The sequence below is a fragment of the Bombus bifarius genome, unplaced genomic scaffold (assembly GCF_011952205.1).
Source record: "Bombus bifarius isolate JDL3187 unplaced genomic scaffold, Bbif_JDL3187 scf7180000009343, whole genome shotgun sequence".
Classification (NCBI taxonomy): Eukaryota; Metazoa; Arthropoda; class Insecta; order Hymenoptera; family Apidae; genus Bombus; species Bombus bifarius.
In genome coordinates, this window is record NW_022885057.1 from 894074 (window position 1) to 910296 (window position 16223).

The 16223-nt window shown below is 39.3% G+C and overlaps 1 protein-coding gene across 8 annotated transcripts in view; it reads right to left on the reverse strand.

The window, feature by feature from the left end:
* Nucleotides 1-16223, reverse strand: part of LOC117215041 (mucin-5AC-like) — a 303613-nt gene that overhangs the window by 41382 nt on the left and 246008 nt on the right. For all 8 annotated transcript variants that reach the window (XM_033461432.1, XM_033461434.1, XM_033461436.1 and 5 more), the window contains one exon: nucleotides 4821-4918. In XM_033461432.1, coding sequence (XP_033317323.1) covers nucleotides 4821-4918 — 98 coding nt within the window. The remainder of the gene's footprint in view (nucleotides 1-4820; nucleotides 4919-16223) is intronic.

Consider the following 16223-nt stretch of genomic DNA (forward strand, 5'->3'; position numbering starts at 1 on the left):
ACCCAAATTATTACAACGTTGCACTACCGTATTCTTTTTTCATCCTCTCTAAAAAAAAAGTCTAAAAATACAAAGGAGAATTTAAAAGAAATAAAATCTATCATTTCTCATCCTTACGCTATCTCCGGTGTTCTCCAAATCGCAGAATTTTTTTCAAAAGGGGAAAAAAGCGATGACATTCCGAAAGGTCGCGTTTTCACGAGAAGGAAGTTGCCATCCATGCATTATTACGCCTGTAGGAGGTACCACCCGCCCGAGGCATATGCGGGCCAAGCTTGTCCCCGTCCCTCTTTCGCTCGTAGTTTCGCCGTGGTTCATGTATTTATGCATTTCCAGCCAGTCGCCGCTTCTTGACTAGACTCCACGCATATACACGTACGTTCGTGGACCAGCGCCATTGTGCGCCAGACGATTTACATGTATTGCTCCTCGATGATGTACCGTGAAAGATGGCCAAGCGAGGGGCAAGAGCGGACCAAAGCACACAAGACGCTGAATTGCTTTTAAATTAGCGATACGAACTTTCGGGAATCTCGATACCATACATTTTGTCATGGAAATGTTTTTTCTTTCTTTGGTTTCTAATGGAAAAACGAAGAGGTTCCATGATGTCTGTTTTAATACATTTTAATTGATATGCTGTATTGTCTGGAAAGATATTTGGATGGCACTTTGTATTTTCTTACCAATTAGGAGAAAAAAGTTATCAAAAGATGTTTTTACTTGTTTCAAAATATGAAAGAAAACTTGGACAGAGATGATTAAGAGTCATTAACAAGCATGAGAAGGAACAATTATGTACATTCTGTACATTTTCATACTTTTGAAAATAAATAAACACCAGCGGCATTAGTATTATCAAACATTGTAATTATCATATATTATACGAACCAGTGAACTGCGTTAAAAGATTGTTCGACACATCACCGTATTCAAATTGTAGCTAGTACAGTTGCATTGATTAAACGCGCGTACCACAAAGAAGTTTATTAAACTCAGTTCGATTCTTGGAAACTATGTGAGGAATTATATTCACATCAGGAAAATTAAATCGCGCGTAGTGTGTCCACGGATATAGCTTTATAATTAATCGCGGCGTTAGCCACGCTGCAAACAATTACGGTGTGCGAGCGTTCTACGTTGCCGCAGTAATTTAATCGAACTCCGTCACAAAATATCGCGTTAATTGTTATCAGGATTTTCGGATAATTACACAAACTCCGGTTGAAATAATTTAGTATCCTATGAAATCTCTCTTTCGCATGGCAGCACTAGGATCCCTTGGTTGCTGTTCATTATTCAATCGCCATATTTACTCATTGAATTCAATTCCGATTCACTTATGGTATGATTTACTCTTCGAAGGCGTACCTGAGGATGGTGATGGGAATTTATTGGAGACGAAGGTCGTCCTGAATACGGGCAAGGAAAACGTAGACAGCGTTGGAGAGTGAGAGAAGATATGAGAGAAGAGAGCTCAACGAAAGGGACAACGAGCGTCGAAGGGAGAGAAAAATAAAGGGCGCGTCCTTTTCTCATATTCCGTATCCCATACGGTAGCTCGTGAAAGTTGCAAGAACATCTTTTCGAAATTCAGATTTACAACGATGTCTACTATTTGTTTCTTCCTTCTTGATGCTATTTTCATTATTTCTATTATTAAGCAGACAGGTTTTGCGGTTATGTACTTCTTTTTATGACTTCTGCAAGCTTTTTTAATGCTGTTCAACGATGGACCCTGATGCTAATTCACTTTTTTATGAAATGTAATCGATTTCGAAACAAATCTATTCGATTTCCTTCTATTAAAGAATAAGAATATTAGAAGTATTATACAGTAAATATAACAGTTAAACAGTACTTCCGGTTTTTTATAAAGCAAATTTTTATATCAACTTTCATATACTATTTCTATTTTTAGAAGTTAGTGTTCAAAGAAATAGATATCGTCAATGTTCTCGTAAGGTATGTTTTCGGTGAACAGAATCTATAAGTCATTTGTTCGAATCTGATATTAAAAAAAGAAAAATTCAAACCTTTCGAGGGGTCTTTGTGAGAATAGATGTGTATCTAGATGCGTGTTTGTGCCTTGAACGTATTGTACGCTATTTTATTGGAGGATGCTGAATTTTTATCCATCCCCTGTGCAAATAGAGGTCATGTAAAGCCATCCGGCATGGTCGTTCTTTAAAATGCATGCCGCCCTTAAATCAGGACAACAATAATTGTGTCCACTATCCGGACATGCCCGATTGAATGTGGAATATTTGTTGTTTCCTTACCCTCTGCTTTTATTCCCATTCGTATTTGTCAAATCTAACTCTTGGGTTGCGAGCAAAAGATATATTTAAATAATGTAATGGATTATTTCAACATACTAAAATTTGTACAGTGAAAAAGTTTTCTTTAGTCCTTAACATTCTTTTGATGCCTCCTATCCCGTAACTGATATATACAAGGTGGTTGGTAACTGGTGGTACAAGCGGAAAGGGGGTGATTCTACGCGAAAAAAGAAGTCGAAAATATAGAATAAAATTTTTTTTTATTTTTTTATTTTTTTAAATTTTTCCATCGAGACAACAATCTACAGTGAGATCCGTTATAACGTACCGCACGCGTACCGAGCGAAAATTCAAAGTCGATTTTCCCGAAAACAAAGCCTCAAGCGAAAAATTTTTATTCTATATTTTCGACTTCTTTTTTCGCGTAGAATCACCCCCTTTCCGTTTGTACCACCAGTTACCAACCACCCTGTATACTTATATGTATTATACTTAAGTTTGAGTTACACGTAGTTGACAACAATTTAGTTTCAATTGCTTCGTTTTAATTCATCTTCTATATGTTATTTGATAAATAATATTTTACTTTTAGTTACTTTAGTTATTTTTTCTACATGAAATACACAATATACATTTAAATGAACTAGCCTAAAATTGATTAACTTAATCCAAATTGTAGATTATCTATGATAACGATCAATCGATCAATGATGATTCGACCAATTGTGGGACCAACTAAATGTTATTTAATCATGGCCAATTGCAAGGAAAGAAATAACAAATATTAAAATGAACGATAATGTTGTCGCGATGTATGTCAATTTACGCGTGGAGCAAATTCTTACCGATCAACAGAGGGATTTTGGAACGTCACAGACTGAAACGGCGGAAGGTGAAAAGGGAGCTAAAGGGAGGATACACCCCCCGCGAACTCGAACATGAATTAAAGTTTTAATTTCTCTAAATCACTGTTCGCCCTCGAGCGCTTTCCACCAGACGGTCCGTTACTTATGGCCTTTGCCCTTTTTACCGCCTTCTTTTTTTCCCGTTCGCCTCGATCTTACCACCGTCCAACCCTCGCCAATCGGCAGAAATCGATATGCACTTATCCGATGACTCTCGAGACCCGAGGCCTTTTTCGTTTCTTTCCTTTTTTCCTTCTCAATCGTACCTCTGCAGCCATAACGGCCAGAAATCGTGGAGATTTAAATTTCCATGGAACAACGATGTCGTTAACATCCCTTCAGAGCCACTCGAAACTAACCCAATCTCAAATCTCGCTCCAAAATAGATCAAAAATTTTTTTATTCATTAAAATTATTTGAAATCTCAATTTTGAGCCACTCTATATAGTGAATAATTTCAATTTAATAAAATAATTACTTGTCTCTTAACGATGCAAAAATATCTCCACGCTGTAATATTTTACACGCTTGAATTCGACAATCTGCTATGGTCCATAGGAAAACGTATCAAAATCGATTTAGAAGCGAGTTGCTCTCTCGCGGCATGCTCGATCTGCCCTTTTCCCCGGCAGTGACACGCGACAGGGTGAAACGGGGGTTGTTCATTTAAAATCATGAGCGAACATCGAGCGTGGGGCGCAGTCACAGCACGGCGGAGGCGTTAGTATTAACGTTAGGTGCCGGCAGACCAGGGCCACCTACAAGAACTTCGTACACCGGTTTCACCCCCTTACCACCGGTGACATATTGTTTCCATTCTGCTCTCGGGCTAAAGCGCAATAAAAAACCAGCATAAATATCGCCGCCCTCGGCGTGCCGCGGCACCGATACCAGACCGAGCTGAGCTGTGGTCCGTGTAAGAACGAACAGGCCCCGAATACCGGTGGTCTACAATTACGTGGAAACGTTCTTTCGTGGGAGAGAGAAACGACCGGGGACTAATTTGTCTGAGTGGCTTTTTCGACGGTTAAAGGGCGCCGCGGATTGCGACCAACGATCTTTCCATCTCTTGTGAATTTGTAATGTTCTATGGCATTATTGTGCGTTTGAATGTTCGTGTGGAGAAACGGTGGCAAGATACATCGGACATTTAATTAAGGGGTGATTTGTGAACAATTTTCTGTATTACATACATAAAGGTTTCAAAAATATATTTGCAAACATATAAAAATATGTATGTTCCTGAAGAGTTTTAAATAGCTTTTTTTGTATATAAAAGATTGATTCTTGTGGTGCGTGTACGACAGTTACAATTAGAATACATTACTTCAAAATTTAAATACTGAAAATATTATTTCACTAATATTTTTTAATTTTGTAAGCTATGATTTATTCGACGACCTTTAAAGGTTGGTATAAAATATATTTGATTCTAAAGATATCTTTAAATAATCATAGAAATTATTATATCAATTATCATGAAAGTTTGGGAACAAATTATGTGCAGGATTAAAGTTCTAAGTTCTCTTGAGTCAGGAATAATTCTCCAGATGAATTATATGCCCTTTGGGGCATAAAGTGTCGCGTACTCCTTATCTATACTCAAATAAGTTTGAAATAAAATCATACTTACAGCGTGACAGGTTCTTCAGGGCTCGAGGGTGAAATTGAGAGCGACATAGTGGTAGTTAAACATCGTGATGTACCTGGCGATCTGACTCGATCATCCACCTGAAACCAGAATATGAATGATAAGTTAAAAACCAACTTATAAACAAACGATAGTAACTTAAAATCTCGTCACATACTTAAATAGAAGTTGGTTGAAATTAGAAAAACTGTGTACGTCGTCTTTCTGTGGTTCGTTTACATTTAAGAGCGCCTATGTGACTAAAGTCACCTAGTTCTTACAGTGATGTGAGAAAAACAATAGACAACGTTAGAGCAGAAGATCGGTTTCGTGTTTCAAAGGGGGGGGCGGGGGACCGAGAGGTCAGAGTATGCGAGTCGAAAAGTATGTGTGTTGCGAGAGTCAGAGTTGATCGAGACATCGAAAAGTAGAGTTGAAAGAGTTGATCGAGACATCGGAGAGTAGAGTTGAGAGAATTGATCGAGTTGTAGAGTTGTTAGAGTTGCTAGTGAGAGAGAGAGAGAGAGAGAGAGAGAGAGAGAGAGAGAGAGCGTGATAGGTTCGTTGTGACGAGAGTTGTCAAATAACTGCAAAGTTATTTGGGATAGATACGAGTATCGCATTTAGTTTCAGTTAAACAAACATCGTTTTCTGTCCAATTAACACCTGTATATTCAATTCAATATTAATAAATTGTAAGTAATCGGGAAAAAATTTATATCCTAATTCTCCGATATTACACTATTGATACAAAACATGAGTTTGGATAGCGACACATAGTATCTGCTCCACGCGATTGTTGACTTTGAAACGGATCCATAACAAGGAATTATGTACACGATGGAATTCAAGAATACGGAAGAAATACTTCTCCGTGCACCTACCGAATTCTTTGCACGATCCTTGCTGTCGTCGATGGGGAATTGAGCAACAGGTAGATCAGATATGTCCTCGAGGTATCATGCTCGACAGAGCATACGCGTGATTTACTGTATAAGTAACTCATCGAAGGCACCCTTTTTTCTCTCTCTCTTATCTTGGATTTGCTACTCGAAACGAAACGCGAAGGAAATAATTCTTTTACTTAGATTCTCAACCAGGAAAGCGGAAACCGAGAATTTATATTCGAGGGTAGAGCTCGATATATATTCTGATAAATTATCAATTCCCTAAGAACTTTATTTCATCATTATATAATTGTACATGAGTTATGTGCACTTTGTATGTTGTTATCAAATTTATATCAATTTGAAACATTTATTCTTTTGACTAAAACATTATCACATAATTATTTCAAATATATTTTACATACGTAGTTTAAAAATATATATTCCCAATTTTTATTTCCTACTTTCCAATATTCGACTCTTTACAAACATTACTTAGTATGAAAACAATCATTGTGCAGAGTCATCAAGCCAATAAAGGGTTTGATAAATCTAAGTGTATTCCTCAGAGAGAGCAATCTGATTTTTCATCCTCCCTATGAATTCCAGTGATCCTTTTAATCGAGCGGTCAGAAGCGAGGCATAATCGCGATTGGCGCGAGCTGACAAATTCAGTCGAAATTGAGCAACTTCCGACCCAACCCCACGCTTTCCAAAGAAATATTACGGCCATATTTTTCTCCGGTGAACGATGACTGAAGCTCTCCCGCGATTTCCAAGGGATTAATAATGGCAGTAGACCGTTCTACGACAATCGTAGAGAGAAACAAACGCAGCCCCGGGCAAGTGGACCAGGCTCGCGCCGACATCAATCTGAACGAGCGAGCCGCGCCCCTAACGAGCCACCGAGTCATATAAATTTTATTGCCATTTCATAAATCCCGGCAAACACCGTGAGTAACCGTCCCGGTGCTGTCTGCGAGATTATCAGGAACGTATAAAGTTGCGGATCGTCGCGCGGTTACTGTCTTTCGCGACGCTTCCTGTGAAAACTCACGTTAAAATGTTCGAATAATACGTTCAACGTTTAATGTTGATCGAAGATTATCCTTGTGATATAGAGAAAACGGATTTTTCATTATTCCTTATCAAAAATATATCGTATTAGTTTGGAAATTTCCGTTTTGAATTAGAAAATATATAAAACTTATCGAATATTCTCATAATAGACAATAATGCAAGGCTTATTCATCAGGATTTGATTATTGTAGTCCGATGATATTGACAGTGTTTTTATGTAAAATTTATAGAAAGAAGTTGAGTTTGATTATTTTTTTAATATAATGGAAAATTGAAGTAGAATAAATCGAAGAACGTGGAAATTTAATAAGAACGTAAGGAAAATAAGTAAGTATATAGTCAGACAAGGAAAGATTGAACAAACTTATCTGAATCTTAAAAATTCATTTCATCAAGAAAGAAGCTACGTGTTAAAACATCGTTTCATATTTGCAAAGAATAATCTTGGTTTTTATTATGCCACAAATTACTTGGCATTCTGAGGATATGTCTGAACCATACGATGCCACGTATTTCAATTTTAAAACGTAGCGAATGTAGTAAATGGAAAGCGATGCGTAGGTAGGATTGGGAGAATGGAAACGACAAGGTTATATTTATAATAAATAAGAGAGGAGTACATACGCAGAAGAAAAAGAGGGAGCACGGTTAATTCAGTTTTATACGACAACACTTCCGATCCACGGTAAGCCGGCGACAGTCTCTCCAGAGCTTCCCTCACGTTCTCTTCATCTTAACGCAAAGACGAACCAAAACCTGATTTACATTTCTTTCTCTCCTTGCTATAAAAATTCCGCGACGATAACTTCCTTTGTTCCACCCTCTATGGTCGAGGCTGGGATGAGCAACCCCTGCGGCTGGAAAGCCACGGGGGGTCCCTATAACACCGACTAGTTTTCGTTAGAACATTACATTTTTTTCCCCTTAATTAAAGGCGCTGAGAACTCCGGTCTTGTTAAAAAACTGTTCGTTACTTTGCGCGATTCAATATATTAAAATACTCAATCGCGTTAAGTTTAATTATACCAAGAATAATGGAATACAAGAGAATTTCTACTTTCTTTTCATGTTCAATTGTCTAAAGTTTAATTAGATTAAAAATAATGATTAAGAGAAATTCTTTCTCTCCTTCCGCGCTTTATATTTTTAACCCATTATACGCTCAATTAGAAAGAATAGCTTCACCACTTCCATATAGCAAGTTCCATTCTGAGAATTTTGAACTCCATTTGACATATTCCACCGCGAGCAATTGCGTTACTGTGGAATCTACATAACGACGTTCGAAACTGTCGATCATCCATTCGGTTGGTGAAATTCCTTATTGAACGAGGAGTCAAACACGGAGGTAGAGAGAAAAAGGGAGACAGATAGGATCGAAATGTAATTAAGAGAGCAAATAATCCGAGCCGAACAAACTCCATGAAATGGATCAAAGAACTGGAAAGTGGGAGTGAGATGATGCAACGGGATAGGGAAAGGGAGAAAAAGGAAGGACATGTACCGATAGAGGCGCGTCGTACTGAAAGGTAGTAGGACGAGCTACGAGCAGGCTGCTTCTCCCTGTCGTCGTGCTGTCTAGCCAGAAGGAGTAGGGCAACGAGGGGCCTCGGCAAAGACCCTCGATAAATATTTCCGTCAAGTGACCGGGGTTGGAATTCAAAGAGAGCCGAAAGGTGGAATCGAGAGCGAAACGAGTCCATCCTCTCTTCAGCAGCCGGTTCAAGGGACGGTCGACGAGAGGAGAAACGATGGTAGGATGGGTGGGCGGAGGTGGCCTGGCAAGCCGGTATATTTGCGTTACGTTACGTAGTTGTGCGTTTAATCAGCCGTATAGCCGGAAAGGGCGCGTGTGACAGAGGGAAGAAGGAAAAGAGGAACCGGCTTGACTTCCGGATACCAAAGAACGACGGGGCTTAAACAGCCTCGTACCTTTTGTGCGGCCAAAGAGACTGGATTTTGTTTACTACTGGACTCTGCTCCATCGTCGTCTACCGATTTCGACGTGGATCATTGTATTCTTCCGTTTCGTTATGCTCTGTATTTTATTTCGATTTCCTTCCTTGAATGAAAAGTGTGTGTGGGAGTGGAAATTTTACTTGAAGTAGTGTTCTTCTTCTTTCTGAAAATCATCTTCCATCTTCTGATGTACAATGTCTTTTTAAGATTTTAGATTTCTGTACGATGTACTCGTTAGTATGAGAAAGTATGAGAGAAAAGGAGGCGAAGGAAAACGGAGGAGATGGCGCCTACGAGATGTCGATGGCGTGACAGATTGCCTCCAGTATTTTCCACCACATATATCATCGGTATCCGCCAGCCCCTAGTTCTAGTTCAATGCTCACCGCCGCCGTCTCCTTTAATTGGCATCACCTACACCAATCTACCTGTGCCGTCGTTCAGAAAATTCCCGACCATAGTTAGTTACGACAGATTATATTTGGAGGCATATCGGTGGTAAATGATCGACTGGAAGTCTTACATAATACTTTTTATATCTCTACATATGTATCTTCATATAATATTATACATTTTCTCCTACTGGTGTTTCTTCTCAACAATTAATTATTATTGAATGATTTTACGATATAGAATTTCTAAATTAATTTTCATTTATTTATAATAATATCCTATATCGTAATTACCTTAGTGGCAATGAGTTCGAATCAAGCTAAGCAAGCAATAATATATTGATAACAAACCAAAGGGTCAGTGACAAATTGCAAACCGCACTTTCATCGTCAGGGATACGATTAGGGAAAAATTCGTGCTGTTTTAATGGGGAGCGAAAATTAAATACCGCGGTGTCCACCCCTTAGGTCCGGCCACCTAATAATTCATAAGAGGAATGTAAAAAAGGCGAGCCCTTGTCGTCCTTCTCGCCTCCAACCACGCGGCAAAGAAGAGCGAGAACGAGAAAATCGAGAAGGGGGGTAGAAAAATACGAGCTCGTGTTTATCTTGAGATTTGTAGCCGCTCTGTTCCCGATATTTATTGGCCTTCTAGGGACCGTAGATGCCACGGCCTGACGGACCGTTAAATTTTATTATGTTTTTTTCACCGATGCCGAAATAACGCGTCACTGAATATGGCTGGCAACGTCGTCGTAAAGATAAATCCTGATCGTCCGTGGATCGTCGTTTCCGCTGTGAAGAAGGGGCCTCGTAATATCGCTATTTACTTCAACATCTTTCAGCCTCTATCCTTTACAGCACGCGCTAATTGTGTTTCAAGCGAACTGGTACTCAAATTGTACGTAAACTTGAAGTTTAATGAAGGTTTAGAAATATAAAATTGTTGTTTCAGGAAACTCGATCATCATTTGGCATACATATATAACTAATATATAACAAAATGTAACACTATTAAAATCTTATTATCGTTCAGTGTTTCACGAAAATTTCGTTTCATTGTCTATCGCTGACAACCGTATTTAAAATATGAACTTTGAGCTTTCTATATTTTCTAATACACAACATGAATGCCCAATTTTTTAAACTTCGACGATATATATAAGCTCGGTGTTTTCATGAACATTTCACAAACCAGAACACGTGGTACAGCCAAAACGAAGATTTACAAATCTTACCCCGCGTCTTACCCCGACGAATTCATAAAGAAGGATCACGACACCAGCAACCTAACTGCCTACCGAGGTCATATTTAGGATTAAGGAGACGGCGGTTGCAGCCTCTTCAGGACGATAGTTGCGAGCGCAGTGGAAGAACCCCGCTAAACCGAGCAGCCCATTATCTTAACAAATCTAATCTCGCGGTGGGTGTTTATAAATGTCTTGTTTTCCAGCGAAACGGCACCGCGGGTTGAGGCTGAAAGGGACAGAGCGTTTCTAACCGCATTTCGGCTCAGATCCCTCATTAACGTAAGTGGGTGGTGAGAAACGAAGCACATAGTACTCCCGTGTATATTACGCTCCTTGAGGGCAATGAAGAAAGTTCTACTTTGATAAGATTTTTCAAAAATGTATTAGTGTAGTGTAAAAACATATTAGTGAACATTTCAAATTTTTCATTCTTATATTTTTGATACACGCGAGTATTTAAATGTTAATGATAGTAATTATTGAATTACGTGGCAAATTAGAATTTTAAGATATTTCAAACACATGAATAAAATTTTTATCATTCTTTCTGTATTATAAAGATGAAAAATTTTAGGAACTAGTGGTCTCATTACTCTAACATTAAATTGTAAACTTTAGAATATAGGCAAATATAAAATAGAATAGTAATATAAAATTTACACTTTCTTCGATTCTTGTATTGCTTTTTCTAACAATAATTCAAACAGAATCATCTCAAAGAATCAAGCTGCCTTTATTTATAATCTACCAGAATATCTTTATAATGCACCACTATATCCATGACTTTATTCGACCTCTGATTAGTAATCAATCCAGGAATTCGGCTAAACTCAGGTCATAAACATCCTGAAATAGCAAAAATCGCATACACGTGAGAATATAGATAAACGCAACGACAAGAAACGATAAATACAAGTGCGGCATCCTGGCGAGAATAAGTCTCTGTTATAATAAGATGGAGACTACAGCTTGTCCCAAAACTAGAGATCCTAATCCCTTAAGAACAATAATAACAATCCTTTCTCTGTTACTCCCGGAATGAATGTTAACTGGAAGACAAGGACAAGTAGAACGAAACAGTTCCAACCTAATTCAAGGTCTCGCAGAAGGTTGCGCAGTAATCTCCTATTCGACTTCCCTTGAAATCCTTCTAGACCACTCGCTAAACCTTCGTTTACACTTTCTTTCAACCCTTCTTACACACCTTACAACGCCTTTCATATTTTAAACGCCGCCAGGGATTAACTAACGCCGAACGATCGCTGAGTTGAATAAGAAACAAATGGTAACTTCGAGATAAAGCTGACTTTCGACGAGCCTTGCGAGAAAGGAAGCATAATATGTGTCTATTAATGAAAAAGGACTTGTAATTCTTCGAGGGGTTTTGAAAACTTTGGCTGCTTCGAACTCGGATGCAACAAAGTCTTTTTCATGGTACAAAGAGAAACTTGCAATTCTAATATTCTTTGTTACATGTATACTGGACATTTCACTTATGTGATGATTTTCAAATGAAAATTGTTTCTATTCCTAAGAGAGGATAACAAAGATGTTTTGGCTCAAATTTCTAGAAATCTAAATTTTGGAAATCAAATTTTTGCTCATGAAAAGTTGAAGTTTATTCTATAATATTGAATAAAGCATTATTTCTGTAAACGTGTAACTATTGAAATATTCTATTGAATATCGAAATAAGTAATCCAGAGTATCTCTTTGATCTTTACTTCTTATATTATTCGCTATATTAATTTCAAAGACAATTCATTTGAAATTCCTTGTTCTGAGTATCCTTAAGAGTTTTCGCTAGCTTTTGCCAACTTCTTATCAATATTAACATCGAAAAAGGACTTAATCAGGTCCTCGGTTGGTAGGAAACCGCAGTTGCGACGAGAACTCTTTCGCTTTAAATTTTCATTCGACTCTCGTACAAGGAGGTTACGTCGGGGACCTGTTTCATCCTTCAAGCCAGACTCTCTTCTTCGTCCTCGTCCTGGGCGTAATTTGCACACAAAGTACCGAGGAGATGTACCGTGTGGGCTACCACGGTGTGCACGTTTGTGTACGCGGAGACACGTGCACAACCTTTGCGTATGGTATAGACTCAGAAGCATTATGCTAATGTTCCTCTCTTCTACCTAATACGTTCGTTTTAATAGTTATCGCGTGTCCACGAAAGATATTATATTTTCGTGGAAACCTGCTGATACTAGTCAGAATTTTCTACATCTATACAGGTTTTAATAAGAAATTTAAAAATATTTAGTAGAATTTTGATATTTATAGTAAGATTTAGACAACTTGAAAGGAATTGAAACGACCTCTAATTTGAAATAATGTTTTTGGTTCAAAAAAATATTTTCCGTTTGATGCTAATAAAAGACATATACGACTAACGAGCTTTAGCAATTTCAACGAACGAACAAGATAAGATTCTTTTCAGCAGATAATAAAAAACCTGTCACGTAGCGGTGGCTTCGTTCAAGACAGACCACTGAATCCGGAGGGTGGCAACGAAGAAGCAACGAATAAGGAAAAGAATACTAATTCATTATTCAATCTGGGTCGAGTGATTAGCATGCGCCAGTACCCGGCATCTTCGTCCTCGGTTCCTTCTAAATAATGTAAGACGTATACCATCGTAAGAACGTGCTGGTACAGGCACGTTGTCGTCGAAGGATCTTCGTCTCCCTTCCTATAATTTTGCACAGCCTCAAATTCGCATTTAAATAATTATGCGCAACGCACTTGCACTGGATATAATACTATAATAGAACATTTCCACGATCAGACGCGTTGATTAAACTGATAATTTAAAACTACGCGAAAGAAGAATTGATCAGCAAGCTGGTATTATATAATCATTCAGTTAATATCACTGTAAAAAAGTTCGATGGTTTTAAGACTACTTCCATCATTAATCTGTCATAATAATAAAAAAAACACGACTATAAGGTTATAGTTATAATGGATGCGTGTTCTGAATGCTTCAAAGGATAGTCATCCACTGTGTCAACCATAGTCTAACGACATAACATTAACGAAAAATTGCATTTCTATAAACTCATCACTGAGTTTCCTCATCTTGATTACAACAATAAAAACGAAGCTTGAAGGATCGTCGCGAAGTCTGGTCGCATTAACTCAGCCCTCGTCAACGAGAAAAATCTCGAATCCCACAGAGACGTCTCTTCCACCAGAGATAAAGCATTTTTAATACAATTAAACGCGAATCTCCACGGTATCCGTTCTTCTTTCTTCTCCAAGGTATCTACACCCTAACGTCACCCTGAACCACTGTGGTCTTGGTTCAAGATCTGGATGTAAGAAGGGTTGTACTCAGCTTGCCTTTGGGGCATGTTAATGCACTCCGAGATCTTAGCACTTACACTCCAACACGTTCGCTACTCCTCGTCCTCGTCGTCGTTCGCCTGCCTGCTTTTCCATCCCCAGCCATTTTCTTTCTCTTAAACTACCCCCGACCAAGTCTACACTGCCTCCAGAGGGCTTTCACGGACGACGCCTTAAATCCGGATCTCTGCCCTCACTCCCACTCACCCTGCTTCTTATTCAACCATCTTCCTAGCCACCTCCGAATCCGACAGCATTGCTGTCGCGATTTTCTTCGCTGAAACGCCCAGGAAGCGGCTCCCAAAATGTACAACCTCTGTGGTGAGACACGATCCACGGGGTGGCCACGATATTCTGTGGGTGCCAACCGTTTGTGATCGCAATTGGGAGTCTATAAGTTCGATCGCCCCTTCACACGTTAGTTAGTCTAATTCCTAAGTGGGGTCATGCAAACTTGAAAACAGGGAAATTTAACATTTGGAAAAGTAAATAAGTTAAGAAATTAAAGCTTCTTTCTTACTTTCTTCCATATTAATTATTTTAAAGAATAAAGTCTGAGAGACGTACATAGGTTTATAGTAGACTTGTATAGTATAGCAAGTATAATGGAGCGGATATAGTAGTTGCTAGTATAGTAGACTTATATATTAATATACATCACTATGGGTATAATAGATTTGTCGTCTAGCTTTAATCTCGTTCAAAATCTTTTTAATGTAGGAATGATAATTCCAAACTTTTCCTAATCAAATTGCTCGTTTATCGTTTCGATTATTTCTCACAAGTTGATGGCACACACGCGTTGTTAACCGAGTCACGCAAAATCATATTGTTTCTCTTAAAACTTACGCTTCTTTGGAAGCTGTAGACGAGACAAATAGAAAAGGGTCGGGACGAGGAGAGGGACAGGAAGCGCTCTCATTTGCAGAAAGAAATCTTAATTAACGAAGCCATTGTTTCAGCCGTGGAAACTCGATGAGAGACGACAGCCACGAGGATCGAGCGTGGCTTACCGTGGTGGATGGGGATCGTTCCAACGGTGGCTAGGGTGAAAAGGAAAAAAGGGCCGATTTTTTTCAAGGACGACGGGCACACCGGCCACACCGACCATCGACAGTGGCGTTCACGAGGGCACACAAAGCTCTTGACGGATGGGTAGCCACCAGCGGTGCCGCAACCCTCATGGTTACGAGTGACCACCTGTTGAGGGTCCTGTACGCACCTGTCTACGCACACACGGCTCATCCCACACGCTCCCTTCGCAGACCTGTGAGCGTGGATGATATTTCCATCCGTGATGACCGAAGAAACGGCCCGGAATAACGAGTGCCCGCGCGCGTTGTGTGTCCACGATGCGTGAAGCTGCGTGGAAAGAGAAACGAGGACGGTGTAACCGCCTGCGACTACTGCCAACACCACCTATGATAACTGTCTGGCCGATTAACGGAATCTCCTGGTTAACTGTATGATGAAGAGGGTGATTGAAGTGGATGTTCGGTTTTGTCGACATTGGAGGGTGGAGAAGCTTTGACTCTCGTGAACTCGATAATGAGGAAATTAGATCAGTTTTCATCTAGTGATCAATGAGTATTGGGGTTAAGAGTATTCTTGATGAGCTTAAAAGTTTTCGTTGTATAAAATGAGTTGTAATGGGAAATTATGTCGAGCAATATTTTAGTTTTACAGATCCGAATTAATTACCTAAAGCTCTTCACAATCTTTGTATTTATGGTATTTCTTGATTTATTCTTAGTTCCTTATATTCACTTCTAATCACATATACAGTGAGTACGTGGCTTAGAGGAAATCACTCAAATCAATCATTGATACAATTATAAAAATAGGCGTACGTATTGGCCGAAACCTCACATGCGTAAATAACATCAGATTGCATCACGTGGCTAGCAAATATTTTTTCCTCTTCTTCTTCTTTGTCTGACATTCGGTCAAGTTTTCATACTTGACTTATAATATGTAAAAATTCCTAATTTAAATAGAAGCCTTCTCTCTTAAATTCACTATTGTAGCCAAATTATTCATAGCGTTATCGAAATGATAAAAGAGTATCCAGATAGAAACGGTCATTCAATGCTTTCGAACCTGGATGAAGTACGATGTCGTTTTTACTAGTCGGGCGCTCTTCGATTCAGAGACCGGCGTTGACTTTTTTTTTATTCCCTGTCCCCTTCCCATCCCTTGGTCGATCCTCGTTCCAGAGGACCACAGAACCGTACGACCACGGGAACGCTTTATTTCCACCCCCGTCGCGATCGTTCCATTTGTTTCGCAGCCGGCATCGCATGGCTCGCGGCGACGAGCTTTCTCTCTTACCTCCTCTGTTCACCCTGCGTCCCACCCCTTCGCTCTGTTCGCTGGTTGACGCACGTTCTCTGCGCGCCCCATGGCAGATTCGACCGCTGAACGAATCGACCCGTCGTTATCTCGACATATCCACAGGTACGCTTAATACGTCCAGGCGACGTATTTATT